At 35.3% G+C, this 16,945-nt stretch overlaps 3 protein-coding genes across 3 annotated transcripts; all 3 read left to right on the top strand.

Annotated features, from left to right (window-relative positions):
• Positions 1-1,124: 1,124 nt before the first annotated feature.
• Positions 1,125-3,192, top strand: LOC115977571 (G-type lectin S-receptor-like serine/threonine-protein kinase At2g19130). The gene has a single exon (XM_031099494.1). It carries the CDS (start codon positions 1,200-1,202, stop codon positions 2,958-2,960), a length of 1,761 nt encoding a protein of 586 aa, XP_030955354.1. The 5' UTR covers positions 1,125-1,199; the 3' UTR covers positions 2,961-3,192.
• Positions 3,193-4,587: 1,395 nt separating this feature from the next.
• On the top strand, positions 4,588-9,353 carry LOC115977569 (50S ribosomal protein L21, mitochondrial-like). The gene is made up of 5 exons (XM_031099491.1): positions 4,588-5,171; positions 5,264-5,344; positions 7,519-7,620; positions 8,621-8,695; positions 8,781-9,353. Exons 1-5 carry the CDS (start codon positions 4,710-4,712, stop codon positions 8,922-8,924), a joined length of 864 nt encoding a protein of 287 aa, XP_030955351.1. The 5' UTR covers positions 4,588-4,709; the 3' UTR covers positions 8,925-9,353.
• Positions 9,354-12,007: 2,654 nt separating this feature from the next.
• LOC115977568 (phosphoribosylamine--glycine ligase) lies at positions 12,008-16,435 on the top strand. Its single transcript, XM_031099490.1, has 4 exons — positions 12,008-12,525; positions 13,639-14,012; positions 14,421-14,951; positions 15,719-16,435. Exons 1-4 carry the CDS (start codon positions 12,189-12,191, stop codon positions 16,139-16,141), a joined length of 1,665 nt encoding a protein of 554 aa, XP_030955350.1. The 5' UTR covers positions 12,008-12,188; the 3' UTR covers positions 16,142-16,435.
• The last annotated feature ends 510 nt before the right edge of the window (positions 16,436-16,945 follow it).

Here is a 16,945-nt window from a genome sequence, read left to right as displayed (position 1 = left end):
TGTTTAAATTAATAATGTAATATTCCAAATTTGTATGAGAATCATTTTACCAAAATGTAATCATGGTAAGTAAAAAAAATTATAACTTTACAATGAAAATGAAAAATTTTTCAAGCACCAAAACACTTATAACAACAAATATCTCTATAACCCCTGTTAAAAAAGATAAAAAAATAATAAGCAAATATTATTTTAAATGAAAGAAAAGAAAAGAAAGAGTTGTTTATATTATTTTAAATGAAATGATAAAAAAAAAATAGAATATTTGATATTAGATGTATGGTAAAACGAGTTGGTAAAATAGATTAAGGGTTTGTTTGGATACCGATATTTGTTGAAAATTGAAAACTTATTGCTAAAAACACTGTAGTAAAATAATTTTTAAATATAAATAGTGTCGTGTAGACCTAGTTTTAATTTTTTTTTTTTTTTTTTGTGAATTCCATACTTGCGGGTCTTGTAAACAATGCCTAGACCAGTCAAGTGAAACATAGATGCACAAAACACCACTCCTACTACTATCCAAACTCACACTAAAAAGATTTTTGAAATGTTAAAAGTTATAATTTTTAGTGTCACTACTGTGAATGCTCTAAATTTAAAAAAAAAAAAAAAAATCGTAACGGCCTAGTATTAAAAAGAATATTATTTTGTTTTTGTTTTTGTCTTTATCTTTGTTGATAAATTATTGTAATTTAATGTATTTAGCAACATCCATTTGATTATTTATAATTTTTTAATATTATATGATCTTTTTTTTTTTTTTTTTTTTTCCCGACCCCGCTAACTTTAAAATCCTGGGTCGTCCTGCCTGAAATTCATCTGATTTATGGGTAAAGCTATTAAACTGTTGAGTGGCAAAGCTTGTGTTTCTGGATTTTTTTCGTTTGTGCATGTGTTACTTCTCTGACCCAAAGGGTGTCTAAGTCTTCATGTTTTCCTGAGTCCACCCTCATCTACCAATTTGGGAGCTTCTGGAAGGACAGAAGAAAAAGAAATTCATGTTCAAGAAATAATTGTAGAATTTTGAGCTGGCAATACGTACGCACATGGAAATTTCATATCTTTGAATAAATAGAGTCATAAGGGGCGTGATTTGAGGCTGTTTTGGATCTTTAATTGCAAGTAGTACTTCGGTTCAATTGAAACATTTCAAACAGAAAAACAGCGACTCTAATAAAATTAGTTAGAGAGAGAGAATGGAAGACTCACTCGATAAATTAGCTAGAAAGATGAACAATCGTAGTATGGCACAAAGAAGCCAAAAGCAGGAAATCTATACTACAAGCAAGAAGGCATGGTCTCATTTTGCTCTACTTCTCATCTTGTCACTCAAAGCTCATCTCTCCACTGCATCTGCATCTGATACCATGTACCGAGGTCAGCCTCTAGCATGGAACCAGACCCTTACTTCTAAAAGCGGAATTTTCGAACTGGGTTTCTTCACACCTGGTAAGTCTCACAAGTACTATGTTGGCATATGGTATAAAACTAGAGCAGAGTTAAGAGCGGTTTGGGTGGCAAATAGAGACTGCCCAGTCTCTGACCCGTCCTCTAAAGCACTAGAAATATCTGAGGATGGCAATTTGTTGATAACAGAAAAAGGAATTCCTTTTTGCAAATGCACAAACTCTGGCATGCCTAATTATACTGTAGCAGTGCTTCTCGATAATGGGAATTTTATCTTAAGGGATAAATTAGATAATGTATTGTGGCAGAGTTTTGAGGAGCAAACCAATACGTTGCTTCCAGGGGCCAAGATTGGGTACAATACATGGACAAGTTCAGAAAATCCAGGTAGTGGCCAGTTCTCAGCTGAATTAGAACAAAGTGGAGACGCACCCGTGCTTCATAGAAGTAGAACCAAGATGTCGAAAAAGGCTGCTTGGATTCTTGGAGTTCTTGCAATGCTCATTCTTCTCCTTAGCATTGTTTTGGCAATTATATTGTGCACGCCTTCCGCTGATGGTGCACTCGAGGAATCAGAATTTTCTTTGATGTTGTTCAAGTATCGGGATTTACGAAAAGCAACAAACAACTTCTCCCAAAAACTTGGGGAGGGTGGTTTTGGAACTGTTTTCAAAGGGACTTTGCTGAATTCAACAGCCATAGCAGTGAAGAATATAAGAAGTGTAGAGCAAGGAGAGAAACAATTTCGTGCAGAAGTGAGAACACTTGGAGCAATCCAGCATGTCAATCTTCTTCGCCTACGTGGATTCTGTGTAGAAGCTTCAAAAAGATTTCTCGTCTATGATTATATGCCAAAAGGTTCTTTAGAATCTCATTTGTTTAAGGAGGTTTCTAAAATTTTGGATTGGAATACAAGATATCATATTGCAATTGGGATTGCTAGAGGGTTGGCATACCTTCATGAGACTTGTATAGACTGTATCATACATTGTGACATCAAGCCTGAGAACATATTGTTGGATGCTGAGTATGACCCGAAAGTGGCTGATTTTGGGCTTGCAAAGGTAATAGGTCGGAACTTCAGTCGGGTTTTAATCACCATGAGGGGAACTAGAGGTTATTTGGCACCAGAATGGATCTCAGGTGAAGCTGTCACTTCAAAAGTTGATGTTTTCAGTTATGGGAAGCTGCTTTTTGAGATAATATCTGGTAGGAGAAATATAAACATGGTAGATGAAGAGATATGTAACTACTTTCCAGCTCGTGTTGCAATGGCAATAAATAAGGGAGAAGACCTTCTAACATTGCTAGATTTAAAGTTAGAGGGCAATGCTAATATGGAAGAGCTAACTAGAGCTTGTAAAGTTGCTTGTTGGTGCATTCAAGATGATCCAAGTGATAGACCAACAATGGGAAATGTAGTTAAAATTCTTGAAGGATTGATGCAATTGGGCATACCTCAAATACCTCTTTATTTCCGGCGCCTTTCAGAAAATCCAATGGAAGCCAGTGTTTGCCATGAGATTGAGACTTGTTCGAGTTCATATTAACAGCCACAAGTTTTTGTCTGAACTGTCTTCATTATCATTAAGCATAATACTTGCCCACCTGTGACCTAGTGATCTTGCTGTTCCTTTTATGTAACACGAATAAAAGATTCCACTATTGTTAGTACTTAGTAGCTAGGAGCCAAGTGCATAAACATAAATGTAGTTTCAAAGTGCTAAAAGAGACTCGGTTATTTTGATTTATCTGTTGTACCTAGTTATTGTATTTGTTTAGAGTAATGCTAGATATATTATTTACACCAGTTGAGTTGGTAAACTTGTATAGGTTTTCAATTTTGACCCACCATTAACATTACAATTTTATCTGCAACTAATAATTTGCCATGTCAACTTGTGTCAAATTTTGTGTATCTAAACCTTTTCATTTGTTTAAGGGTAAAAAGAACCGGTGGGATTTTGTAAGTAGTGTAATATTTATGTTATAAACTAGATTTTTATCAAAGTGTTTATTCAAAAATTTAGTCGGATTGGGATATGTCATGCAATATTTATCTTTCAGCATTTCTGTGCAAAGCTGATAAATATTACATGACATATCCCAATAAGCTGAGAAAGTAAGAGGGTTAAAACTTCAAAGCATTTGATCAAATCCCGTCTTTGAGGAAAAATTACCATAATTAGTAAAAGCCCAGGCTAAGGAATCATTCACTGTAGCCAAGAGGTTGAAAGGTGTGGCTTGCAAAACATCAGAAATGCTTCTTGAAGGCAAAGGAAAGAAAATTCCAATTCCTGCAAAAACACCAGAAATGTTTCAGCCTCTCCGATGCCATCTCTTTTTTCTTTTCTTTTTTTTAATATTTATGGTGCAAAACTTCATTTATCGGAAATCATGGTCCATATTATATAGGGCAAAACATACACCCTAAATCTGGCTCGTGACAATATTGATTGTGACCATAATATAGTGTTGGAGCTTATAATTATGACAAATGCGCTATCTATGGATATGATGCCGGAAATAAATTATATATCATCCTTCAATTTGAATTCGCAAAAGCAATGTCTCCTTCAATTTGAATTCGCAAAAGCAATGTCTCCTTGCATAATATCGTAAGCATGGACGATATAATAACAACATGAAATTTAACCGTTAGATTTTCTAAATTCATATTCAATAAAAAATATATAAAGAGAATTTAAAGGTTTTCTCTTTTCAAACTAGTTTAGAGAGAAACATTTAAAAAAAATTATTAAGTAGAATTGTATCTAAAATTAGTCTTTATAAAAATTAGGGGGAAATAAAAAGATAGCTTCACTCAAATCATCTTAGTTTAGATATACTGGAATAAAAAAAAAATCGGTCATCTCTAATAAAGATTCTATAATCATATAAAAAATACTAAGAAATGTTATTTTTATAAAATCTTCACAATAAATTATATATGGTAAGTTGTTATTGGTTCTAATTTAAACTTATCATTGAAATTACATTTTTGTTCTCTAATAACAACGCGTATAATTTGTTACGAAAATGTTGTGAAAATTTTATTAACATAATATTTCTCAAAATTATTATAATTTTTTGTTATAACTGTCTACGTCACAAACCGAGAGTAGTTGAGAAAAAAAAAAATGATTAATACAAGTGAAAATAATTGTGGCAAGTTGTGAAATTTAACGTGCAATTGGAATTAGTACATCTCAAAACCTAAACCCTCAACAATCAATCTAAAACCCTACTACTACTACTACTACTCTGTCAGAACTCAGGGTGAGCTCAACGAGCCATCTATGGCGAACAGACGGTGTCTCCACGCTTTGACCCGCCACGCCTCCGCCCTGTTCTCCACAAACACAAACCCATCTCTCCCTTCCCTCCCTCTCTCTCTCCCACTTCCTCTCTCCAAAACCCAGCCCCTAAAACCCTTCCTCGCCGCCCACATTTTCACCACTCCCGAACCCACCCAGCACTGGTCCAACACTCGTCATTTCTCATCCAAAAGAGAAGACGACGACGAAGCTGAAGACGATGACGATGACGAAGACGATGGTGACGAAGATGACGATGACTATGACGACGATGAAGTGGGTGGGGTTAGCGAGGAGGAGGGCGAGCTTAAATTGGTGAAGAGAGAGTACACTCCGGAGGAGAAAGAGGCCGAGGCGGCGGAGATTGGTTACAAAGTGGTGGGCCCACTAGAGCCCTCCGATCGGGTTTTCAAGCGCTACGACCCGGTTTTCGCTGTCGTTCAGGTTCTTCTTCTTCTTCTGTCTTTTGGTGTCGTTTTTTTGATTGGATGTTTTGGAGGTATAGATTTTTTTTTTGGTTATCTTTTTGTGCTTAGATTGGATCGCACCAGTTCAAGGTGAGCAATGGGGATTCGATTTTCACTGAGAGATTGAAATTCTGCGAAGTGAATGACAAGGTGGGTTGCTATTGAATTTGCGTGATTACTTACAAAACTATGTGTTCATTTGTACTTTGCATTGTTAATTGATAGTCACAGTCAAGGATATCATTTCCATATCATATAAATTATGCAGGGAAAAAAAAGAAGTAATGGGTTTTGCCAATTATCTCATGTTGATGGGAATTCAGAGTTAATGGTTACTTATAGTACTATTTTAAGGGAGAAGTTATGTACTTAGAATGCTTTATAGTTCCGGACAAAACTTACAAACAGTTTCTGTACCTTAGGTCCTCCAATTTAATTCAACTATGTTGCTGCATTGCCAATGAGTCACATGGTTACACCAGAGCGGCCTTCAGGGCTCATTCATAGATCTTTATGAAGAATTGTTCATATGCTTCTCTCTCTGTCTGCGATTAAGGTTTATACTAGTAGATATATATGATGATAAGATTTAATGAGTATTTTTTTTTTTTTTTTTTGGTAGAAGAAGGCAATTAGTTAGTTACTAATGCGCTTGAGATCAATAGCGTATACAGCCCTTTCTGTTGCTGAAATTGTTGTTAGTACTTTGGGTACTGACATGAGCAGATATGCTTGCACTTGCCGTGAATTCACTTCTCTATGCAGCTTCTGCATTCAGATGCTCGTACGTTTCTTTTCTTTGTTTTTTTCACAGTACCTATCAAAAACATGAGTCACATGGTTGAATTTAATTGTCCATGAGGGAAGATATTACTTTTTGTGCTTATTGGTCACTGCAGCTACACGGTTGAATTTAATTGGGTACCTAAGTTACAATGTCTCAGGAAGTGTACCTAAGTTTTGCCATTATTGCTACAGATCACCAAGCATGCAACTAGATTTGCTGCTAATATAGGATGTCATATGGCATGGTGTACTTGCTGTGTGATAGACTTGCATGAACAGTTCTGAAATGTGCTCTTGGTGGGATCAAAAGAAGTATGGATGGGAATTTAGTCTTGCTTTTGTTCAAAAATAGGGGGGAGGGGTTGGAATCATTTTGGTTCTTGGCCATCGAGTATTTCAATATGTTAAGATAGATCGTTAATCGCTTCTCAATAATGAGATTCTTGTTATTGGTTTTTTTTATCAGTTGACTCAAAAAGTAGATCTTTTTGCTAATAAAGGAGATCTTTGGTCTGAACTTCATGCCTTATAGGTTTCTCTGTCTTTTATTTTATCATAATGAAGAAGGAATTTCAAAACAAAAATGATATCCAATGAAATGAATCAGGATTTATATTTAATCTTGGTTTACCTTTAAAGATGAAGAGATAGACGAGAAAGTTATATAAAACAAGTGGAAGACCATTCATGCTTAGTAATATTAGATGTTGAGCAGCTAAGGATCAATGTGTTCATTAAATGAGAGGCTGCGATGTAGTTTAAGGTGTAAAAATAGAAGTGTGTATCTTAAACTTAATTTGTTGGTAAACCAGTTTCAAAAAAGCTCTTGCAAAAAATCTTAGATGGTATTGGTTACTGATTTCACATGTTGACTAGCCTCTTTTGCATCATGCTGAATACTCTTTTTATTATGACCTTGTTAGAAACCTTCAGATCATAATATTCTCTGGTGGCCCACAGCAATGCAAATAATCTTCCTTCTTTCTCTTCATGCTCACATTTTTTTAAATAAAAGGCTCTGGTAGATAAATTTAGAAGCCTCTCGAATGAGACAATTGGCATTTTACATTATCTTTGGACCTTTCAAGTCAATAAATTAAATTTTTTGTTAAGTGGTGCCAAATTGGGTATATATCAATTCCATGAACCACTTCATTGGCTCATTCACCTGATGGAGCAAGCCAAAATAGACACAGCAAATTACTTATCAAAAAACATAAAAACAAAGACATAGCAATTCAGCTTATAGAAACTTACATATATTCTCCTTGTTCATTTCTGCTTGGGCTGATTTGCCATGTAATAGCTTTATGATCCATGCTTTCCCTACCTTAACAAAGGAGATGCAATTGAAGGCATTTTTATCCAAGATGGTATTAGGATTGATTTGAGATTGCCTTGATTTCAATTGTGTAGTCTTCTATAGTTTTCTGGGAAGTTATATGAAGTTTTACTTTCCCAACAAAAATTCAATAACCTGTCTTTTTCTCTCAAAAAAGTGATTACTTTATTAATGCTTCCATCTCTTTCCGTTGCAGTTAATTTTAAACAAGGTTCTTTTGCTTGGCTCTAGTAGTCAGACCATTATTGGTAGGCCCATATTACCAGATGCAGCTGTTCATGCAGTTGTTGAAGAGCATGTGAGTGTGATGCTAATCTTCGCTCTCTCTCCGTCTCTCTCTCATTGTGTTCTCATTTGCATATAATTTTTGCAATCATGTTTGTTTCATGGGATACATTTCTTGCAAAATTAATTCATTAGGATAACTGGAATTTCCAATTTGAAGAGTTAATTCAGAAGAGGCGGTCATTATATTTGAGTTCAGAGAAAGATATCCATTTTGATTCTTGGAGCCTCTTAAAAAGGTCAAAACAAACTTTTCCAGGAAGAACTTTCTATCTAAATGGACTGCAATACAAAGAGAAAGAAATAGTAACTAGAGTTTATCTAGCTTCATAAATTACATGAAAACTAACAGCTATGTTATATGCTAAGTTGTGATTATGATCCCAACTCTATAACAGGGGAAAATCAAGAAATAAAAATGGGATTATTTATTTTTTTTATCAAGAAAGTACTGGTTATCTTGAAATTGCTATTCTGGAATCCATGCCATAATGCTTGGGGTTGGCTTCTATGTTTGCCAATAAAGTGCTTTTGCATAATTTTAACCTTGATTTGAAATTGCTAGGTGGACTACTTGAAAGTTCTAAAAAAATGATAAGCCAAATGACCAAATACAAGCAGGGCATATGCCCCAAACTAGTGATGGACGGAGGGGTCCTGGTTTTGAAGGCCCAAGAAACCTCCTAAACTACTACCTAAAGGTGTTGGTGCAAGTTGAAAATTTCTAAAATGCAAGGCAGGGAGAAAATGTATGCAGATCTCCTAATATAACCCCATGTTATATCATTGTGCTAGTAAAGTTTAAGATAGATCACAATGATATTAATTAATTTGCCTATGAAGCAAATTACTCCTGTGATCACCATGTTTATAGACATTATAGTTATCTTTTCACTTTCTCCTTTTGTATTGTCTGGGACCAAACTTATATGGCTTTTGTGAATTACCAAAAAAGTTACAGCTTCTCTTTTTAGTAAGGCAATTTATATTTTTCTCATGTTGCTCTCTCTCAGGCATTAGATGCAAAGGTAATTATATTCAAGAAAAAGAGAAGGAAGAATTATCGCCGCACCAAAGGACATCGTCAGGTATTTCATAAATCTATGGTCTAAACAATTTTTTTCCGCTACCTCACAGTGATCATTTTTCTTGACCCATGCTTCTCCTTTTCAGGAACTGACTAAATTAAGGATTACTGATATTCAAGGAATTGAGAAACCTGAAAAACCCTACACTGGGAAGCCTTCAAAGGCTGCTGGGAAGAAGCCAGAAAAGGTTACTGGGAAGAAGCCAGAAAAGGTTGCAGTTGCTGCTTAAGGGGGATTTTTTCCATGGCTATACATCAACAATAATGGCCGTCCATGCTTATAACTCCTGAGTTTTGACTTGTTAATCTTATAGGATGAGCATGATTCCATTCCTAATTTTCTCCATGTACGCATCTTGGATGTCTTGTCAGGCAGATAATCATACCACCAAATTGGGCACGACTTGTATGACTGGTTGCATAATTTTTTTTTAATAGTAGTTTGATTCATAAAGCCTACTGTAGAATCACCTACTTCTGTTCCCAAACAGAGATGTTACCGTGGTCTTAAAGAATCGTATCTTTGCTCCTAGATTTTTGCCGAACTCTTGGATTCTAAAGCATATATTGACATTGTGGATGTGGTTGCCACCTTGTGAGGTACATCTTGTATCTTTTTGAAATGGAACTCGTTTGGTTATTGTGCTCTTGCATAATTATCACAAGTAACTTGTACCTTGCGTTGATTGAAATCTGCTAAAGTCAAAAGTTGCAAGTCTCTCATGTCTTATATCAAAGTCAGACTATAATTCAATCTCATGAACTGAAACCGGTTCTTAGATTGCATGTGGTTGCCACCTTGTGAGGTACATCTTGATTCTTTTTAAAATGGCACCTATTTGGTTCTTCTACTAATCATAATAATCATAACTTGTACCTTGCTTTAAATCTTAAATCTGCTAAACTCAAAGGTTGCATGTCTGTCTTGTCTTATATCCAAGTCAGACTATAATTCAATTTCATTAGCTGAAACAGGTTCCTAGATGGCAGGGATGTGCATGTGAATTGTGATGCATGTGTAGCGATACCTTTGTCTATGCTGTTGAAAGTGTTCAATTTACGGCATGATCAGAGATGTGCTTGTACCTGTGCCGCATTTTCCTTTTTCCTTTCTCTCTCTAGGCTGGTGTAGGTTTTTTGGGCCTTTGGACTTCAGTCTAGCCCAAGACTGATAAATGTGTTTGGTAATTTTTGGGGCCATACTCTTTTTGAACCCTCATTTCTGCATTCATAATTAGCTAAGGATTTATACAAAGGTGGCTGATTCATCAAATTTTATATATATATATATATATATATATATAAAGTTGTCCTACACTCCAACTGTCCAACATAGTTCAATTTTGATTTTGCTATGTCTAGATGAGCTTAATTTTTAATTGGTTTATTTTGTTTAAAAATAAATGGTATAAAAAGAATTATTATAACTAAAATTATTGAGATTAATTGGAAAATAGAGGATTTGAACCGTGAACATTTCTACTGGAAATACTTAGAGGTGCTAATTGAGCCACAAAACTCCTAGCAAATAAGTGGATATTAAAATAAAATAAAACAAAACATGTTCTTAGTTGTTGATTATGCAAAGAGTGATTTAAGTGAAATTAAGAAACATGTATCCTATGGCTGACTTGGTTGGGGATGATACTTTTCACTCCGGCCATTATGCCAATGTGCCAATTTTCTTCCCCACCACTTCCTTATTGGCTAAGGCCCCACAATTTCCAAATTATCAAGGGATTTGTGATGCATAATGAGACAAGCACAACGAGATGAGTGACAATTTTTTAAGGAAATTTTTTTTTTCACAATAATCAACCTAAGATGTTGTAATTGATGTATAATAAAAGTCACATGTGATAGCAATTCATCACCTTCACAATTGTAAAAAAATTTGTCCCTAACAATGCAATTTTATGCATAATTGTTAAAGCCTAAAGAAATCCACTACCAAAATAAATAAAGGTTTTGCTCAGTTCAGCTCAACCTTTTGAGTTTATTTATTATTATTATTTTTTTTTATACAAGAGTTGCATTTGATGGGCTATTGGGCCTTTTAAAGAAAACTGATGGGCTTGATTAAAAGAAATGAATTTTGGGCTTAGTTTAATTTGGATTTGGATTGGGCTTTCAAGGAAAAAAGATGTTAGGATTAGTTAGTGAATTATGTTATTTAATGTGGATGGTTCAAGTATATTGTGCTGGGTTTCAATGTTTCATTATGGTGCTTAACCCAGTTTGTTTGTGACAAACTGGGTTGAAGGGTCAGGACTGGTTGGGTATTTGTGTATAAAACAGGTTGGACCCGATTCACCCTTAAAACAATTAAAAATACTAATTAGTCTCATGCCAAATTTCTCAACTTGTTAACTTGTGTGATTATAAATAGTCTACGAAAAGTGATGGATCCATGTATCTTACTTATAGGTTGCGAATTGCACGATCAGACTGCTTTGTTTTCTGATATTTTTCAGATGTAATTATGCCAACACACATATTCTACGAGTGTTGAGCATGGCAAGAAAGAATGATCTAAGTATAACCTAATATCTACGCATTATTCTTATCATCTATCAAGACACCTTATAAGAAAAGAAAGAGTTTTTAGTTTTGAGCCAAGAAACACTCACCCTCTCTTTTCCATTTCTATCATCCTTTGATTGAGATATTTATTCCCTTTATCTAGAAAATTTATCTATTAATATTCTTTCGTCTAATTAGGTAAAATATTTTTTACCATTAAGTAGAAAGAATAAAACTCAATTTCTTTTTTCTTTTTCGCCATTTTTTTTGGGATTAGTAGTATAACTTCACTTTTATTCATAAACTGTTTTCATCATTGGAAGCATAAATGACATTTATAATTCATAAACTATAAAGACCCCCTTTCATAAATAAAAACCATAAACTTTATTTTAAAAAGTTGAATAATGGAGAAGAATACATGTAATAGACTCTAATAAGACAATTGAAGGTCAATCACCGATCCCCTAAAGTATTAGAACTAAGGCGTTTAAAAGAAACTCAAGAGAATCTATATATATTAGCATGAGAGAATCTTTGCCTAAAAAAAAAAAACTAATAGTATGCTAAGTTTTATTTTTTTAAAAGAGTAAATTGCACACACTTTTTAAATTTTGGAGTTATTTGAATTTTACGCTCCCAAAATTTTTAAGATTTGATATTTTATCTGAGGTTTAGTTTTTACACCGAAAGAAATTTGTTTTTGTCAAATCCGCCCAAACCGCACCCTTTTTACGAAGGAGAGAATACCAAGGTTTAAAAAACACAAAACTTCAAGCTCCAATACGACACCGTTCGGCCAAGTTATAAAATCAAAAAGCCAAAACCCGACGAAGCGTCACACTCCCAGAATCGCAGAGCAGGTCATCGTGAAACCATCAGCCCGACCAGATAAGTTCCTAGGCGGCGGCGACAGTGACGGTGAGTGTCATTCCTCCAATTCCCCAACAGCAACAGACCAAAAAAAAAACATGTCTTGCGCCACTACCACCTTCAACCTTGGACCTTCACTGAGACTACACAAGTACAGCTACAACAACTACAACTACAACAACAACAACAACAACCTGCGATTTCCGAAGCCCTTTGCTCACTACTTCGCTGTCTCTAACAACAACAACAACAACAACAACAACTACAGGGACAACACTTCCTCGTACTCTGTGGGTACCCTCTTTTCCATTTCAACCAATCATCGCTCTACCTCATTCAACGGCTCACGATCGTCTTCCTCGCCCTTCTTCATCTGCTCTTCTCTCAAATCTCAGCCGTCCGTCTCTCTTGATCAAACCAACAACTCTGCTTCTCGTAAGTATATCTTTTTTTTTTTTAATATTAATTTATGTGTTCTAATTTCACAAATAATTTGATAAATTTAAGAGAAAGTTACAGTATTTGAAAAAAAATATTGCGAATTATTATTGTGATCAGTGTTGTTGTTGTTGTTGTTGGGTAGTTTTACTGTATTATGTTGAATGATTCTGCTAAAATTCAGTGAATTCTCCTGTTATTCCTCAAATTTATCGGTGCAAAAAAAGCTTATATATATATATATATATCTCTTTTTAATTTCTAGCTATTTCTCAAATATTTTGCTATATTTTTAGAGAAAATTACAATTATACGAAAAAAATTGGGAAATGGGCTTTCTTTGAATAAAGTCAAAATCTGTTCTTGTGGTTGGCTTGATAAATAATTATTAGGCTTTGAAGTGGTTTTAAATGCATGAGCTATTATATGTTATGCTTTACTTGGAGTAATCCTGTTGAAGAAGCACATATATAGTTAGTTTTCTTTAACTAGCTTTTTAGTCACTATTTTAAAATGGTCCTTTCCATGTAAATAGACCAACTGTAATAATTAGCAATGTGCTTGGCCACATCGATAGTAGTAGTGAATCCGTACCTGATATTGCAGGAGTTTTCACATATTAGTCCATTTCTTTAGTAAGTGTTGATTTGAGGTTCCCTGTTGAAGCCAGATGTATCATGTGTATGCTTGCGCATACACATCGATTCTCTGTCTGAATTTGGCATTGAGGGTTTCTTGACCTTGGCTATGGACCTATGGAGGTGAGACTTGAGAGGCTGAGGATTTGTTCTGGTGTTGTTCAAATATGGTTGTTCTTATTCATGTTAGGGGAGAAAATAAATTATTAGCTCTGCATCACTTTAGTGACTGATAAGTTAACAATTGTCCTGAAAGCTTATTTATTTGTTTTTTATAAACTTCTCTAACCCTTTGCAAGGAGGTTTGGGGAATCAGTGGTGTTGTCACCATCATTAACACTAGTCAAATTTAAGGAGTTATTCTTTTTTGAAAATTACTGTTGATTCATGCAAAGATATGAGCCTACGAGGTATTGGTTTAATCTACTTTGCATAGTAATTAACTGGTCCTCTTTATTTACTAATGTTGCAGAAGAGAGGGTGGTAGTTTTGGTCATTGGTGGAGGGGGAAGGGAACATGCACTTTGTTATGCTTTGCAGCGATCTCCCTCCTGTGATGCTGTCTTCTGCGCACCTGGTAATGTTGGGATTTCCAACTCAGGGAATGCCACATGTATTTCAGACCTTGACATCTTTGACAGCTCGGCTGTAATATCCTTCTGCCACAAATGGGGTGTGGGGCTGGTTGTTGTGGGCCCAGAGGCTCCTCTTGTTTCAGGCCTTGCAAATGATCTGGTTAAGTTTGGAATTCCAACTTTTGGCCCTTCAGCAGAGGCTGCTGCTTTGGAAGGTTCCAAAAACTTCATGAAGAATTTGTGTGACAAATATGGAATTCCTACTGCTAAGGTTTATCCTCCTTTCTATAATCCATCAAACCAAGAGAAGAGCAATCTCCATTCATCTCATTGTGTTAAATATTTTTTGGAACCTTAGTACTAATTATTAGCTTTCATTTTCTAAAGTTCCTTATAGTGGCACATTGGTATGCTATTTCTTTTTAGATATATGCGTGTATTTGTGTAGTTTCTTCTCTATTGGACTGTAAAAGTGAGCTTGATCCCAGTTTTCCCTATTGCTATCCATATTTTTAGTCTTATTTTTCTAATGGGCATTTCTTTCCTTTCTTTTAACTGTTAAATTTACTATCCTTTTTTATTTTAACAAATTTCAAGTCTGGAATTTCTTTGCTTTCGCATTATCGTGTCACCATTTTCCCACAAAATTACCTTAAGAATTTATTATTCAATTGTGCAGTATAAAACATTTACAGATCCATCTGCTGCAAAGCAATACATTCAAGAGCAAGGAGCACCGATTGTTATCAAAGCGGATGGATTGGCAGCTGGAAAAGGAGTTGTTGTTGCTATGAATGTGGAGGAAGCATGTGAAGCTGTTGACTCAATGCTTGTGAAGGGTGATTTTGGTTCTGCAGGTTGCCGTGTTATTGTTGAAGAATATCTAGAAGGAGAAGAAGCATCTTTTTTTGCCCTGGTGGATGGAGAGAATGCCATACCTCTAGAGTCTGCTCAGGACCATAAACGAGTTGGAGATGGTGATACAGGGCCCAATACTGGTGGGATGGGGGCATATTCTCCAGCGCCCATCTTAACAAAAGAACTTCAGGCATTGGTCATGAAATCTATAATTCTTCCTACAGTAAATGGAATGGCTGCAGAAGGGTGTAAGTTTGTTGGGGTTTTGTATGCTGGGCTTATGATTGAGAAGAAGTCTGGCTTACCAAAGCTGATTGAGTACAATGTGCGCTTTGGAGATCCAGAATGCCAGGTCAGTTAACAGACACTAAATTGATATTTATTCTATGGTCCAATATATAATTGGATACTGTGGACCCTGCTGGCTTTGAAGCATGATAGCAAGATGCAAATTGTGGTCAGGCTTTGAATTTGGTATCTTCATAAATTATTTTGACTTCAAAATTCAATCCCGTATGGCTAACTTAGTTCAGTTAGCTATGGTGCTGTTACTGTTTGGGAAGTCAGTAAATTTTGCTTTTCTTTGCTTATATTAATCTGCAATTCTTTCACAATGAACTTTCTTTAAGTTGGTTTTTAAAAGTAGATGGTGGATAAGTTGATATATTGCCCAAGTATTAGGCTAGTGTAAAAATTGTACCATGTAGCATGTGAATATTATGGCTGAGGTAGTGAGATAGGTAAGAAGAGAATAATATAAGTTAAAGGCAGATCACTTAGTTAATCTTCTTTTTTAATGCCAAATTCTGGTTTGCCTTTTCTCTAATTAGTATAGTGCCGACATGATATAAGTTATATTGTGTACGTACTCTACAAACATATGGGTTCAATTGCATAGTCAAAACTTTTTGAATGGGTCTGCTTTAGAGATCCATGTTTTTGCTGTGACTATAACAATACGTTATCAACTTAAGACATTACAATGTGTCAATGACATTGTTCATGACAACTTTTTGGCACTTCCCAGTAACCCTCTTAGTTGTCGAAAAAAAAAATTTATGTTGTTGGTGACATATTGAACTGGATTCTTTTGGCCTTGTTTGCCCTTAATGATAACAGGTCTTGATGGTTCGGCTGGAGTCTGATCTGGCACAAGTTTTGCTTGCAGCTTGTAGAGGAGAGCTGAGTGGGGTATCCCTGAACTGGTCCCCAGGTTCAGCCATGGTAGTGGTAATGGCAAGTAAGGGTTATCCTGGGGCCTATGAGAAAGGATCTGTGATTCGAAATCTTGAGGAAGCGGAGCATGTTGCTCCATGTGTTCAGATATTTCACGCTGGAACTGCCCAAGACTCGGATGGCAATATCATTGCCACGGGAGGACGCGTTCTTGGGGTTACTGCCAAGGGAACAGATCTTGAAGAAGCACGGGAACGAGCTTACCAAGCTGTTGAGGAAATTAATTGGCCGGGAGGATTCTACAGGCGGGATATTGGATGGAGAGCACTGCCCCAGAAACAATTTGCTACAAAGAGGGTGAACTAATGTGAGAAAATAAAGGTGGCTCATTTGGAAAACAAATGTTCTACATTGTTGAATATTTAAAAATGGCTCATGATAGAAATTAACCAAGGAAGAAAAAGGTCCTCTTGTTGGCGGACTTTTTTGGCTTCTTATAGAATTTTCATGTCATATTACTGACATTGATTCCATCTTTTTTGTATCCAAAGATTGAGCCAAAAAAGTTCAGCATTACTCAACACATAGGTCTCAGGCTAAGTGACATTTCCCAATTTTTCTATGAGATAAACCTGGGTTCAAGTCCTCTCTCCATTTGTTGAAAAAAAAAGAAAAAAAGAAAGCATAGAAGCCAAAATTGGCGTAGTTTGGAGATGTGAATATATATATATATATATATATTTTTTTTTTTTTTTAGATTTGTTTTTCTATATATTTAGGATATTTTCAATGTGGCAAAAAGAAGAGAGGATACCTTCAGTAAGGTTGTTGCAGTGTGTTTGACAAATTTAGTTAGTGAGAAAAGTAGTGAGGTAAAGGGGAATGGCGAAAAATGAAGTTTGTAGTATCTCCTTTTGTTAGCATGGAAGGAAAATATGTGAAAAAGAAGTTAGAGAAAAGTATGGTTTACTTGAGATGGTATGATGATTAATTTGTGCCAAAGAGAAAAGTTGAACTCAAGATATTCTTTCTGCAATTAACTCCTAAATCTTTACTTTTGATATGAAGCTAACTATTATACATATTTCGAAAGGGCACATTGAATTGAAATAAATGATTTGATGTAAAGGAAAACAAACATTTTCATTGTAATTTGGCCCCAATGAATAA

This window comes from Quercus lobata, chromosome 2, assembly GCF_001633185.2.
Source record: "Quercus lobata isolate SW786 chromosome 2, ValleyOak3.0 Primary Assembly, whole genome shotgun sequence".
Taxonomy (NCBI): domain Eukaryota; kingdom Viridiplantae; phylum Streptophyta; class Magnoliopsida; order Fagales; family Fagaceae; genus Quercus; species Quercus lobata.
This window is presented reverse-complemented; position numbering and strand designations above follow the sequence as displayed.

Coding starts and splice junctions, on each gene's coding strand:
- LOC115977569 (XM_031099491.1), top strand. CDS start 4,710: ATGGCGAACAGACGGTGTCTCCACGCTTTGACCCGCCACGCCTCCGCC. Junction 5,345..7,518: donor TCTGCGAAGTGAATGACAAG/GTGGGTTGCTAT, acceptor TTTCCGTTGCAG/TTAATTTTAAACAAGGTTCT. Junction 7,621..8,620: donor ATGCAGTTGTTGAAGAGCAT/GTGAGTGTGATG, acceptor GCTCTCTCTCAG/GCATTAGATGCAAAGGTAAT.
- LOC115977571 (XM_031099494.1), top strand. CDS start 1,200: ATGGAAGACTCACTCGATAAATTAGCTAGAAAGATGAACAATCGTAGT.
- LOC115977568 (XM_031099490.1), top strand. CDS start 12,189: ATGTCTTGCGCCACTACCACCTTCAACCTTGGACCTTCACTGAGACTA. Junction 12,526..13,638: donor AACCAACAACTCTGCTTCTC/GTAAGTATATCT, acceptor CTAATGTTGCAG/AAGAGAGGGTGGTAGTTTTG. Junction 14,013..14,420: donor ATGGAATTCCTACTGCTAAG/GTTTATCCTCCT, acceptor TCAATTGTGCAG/TATAAAACATTTACAGATCC.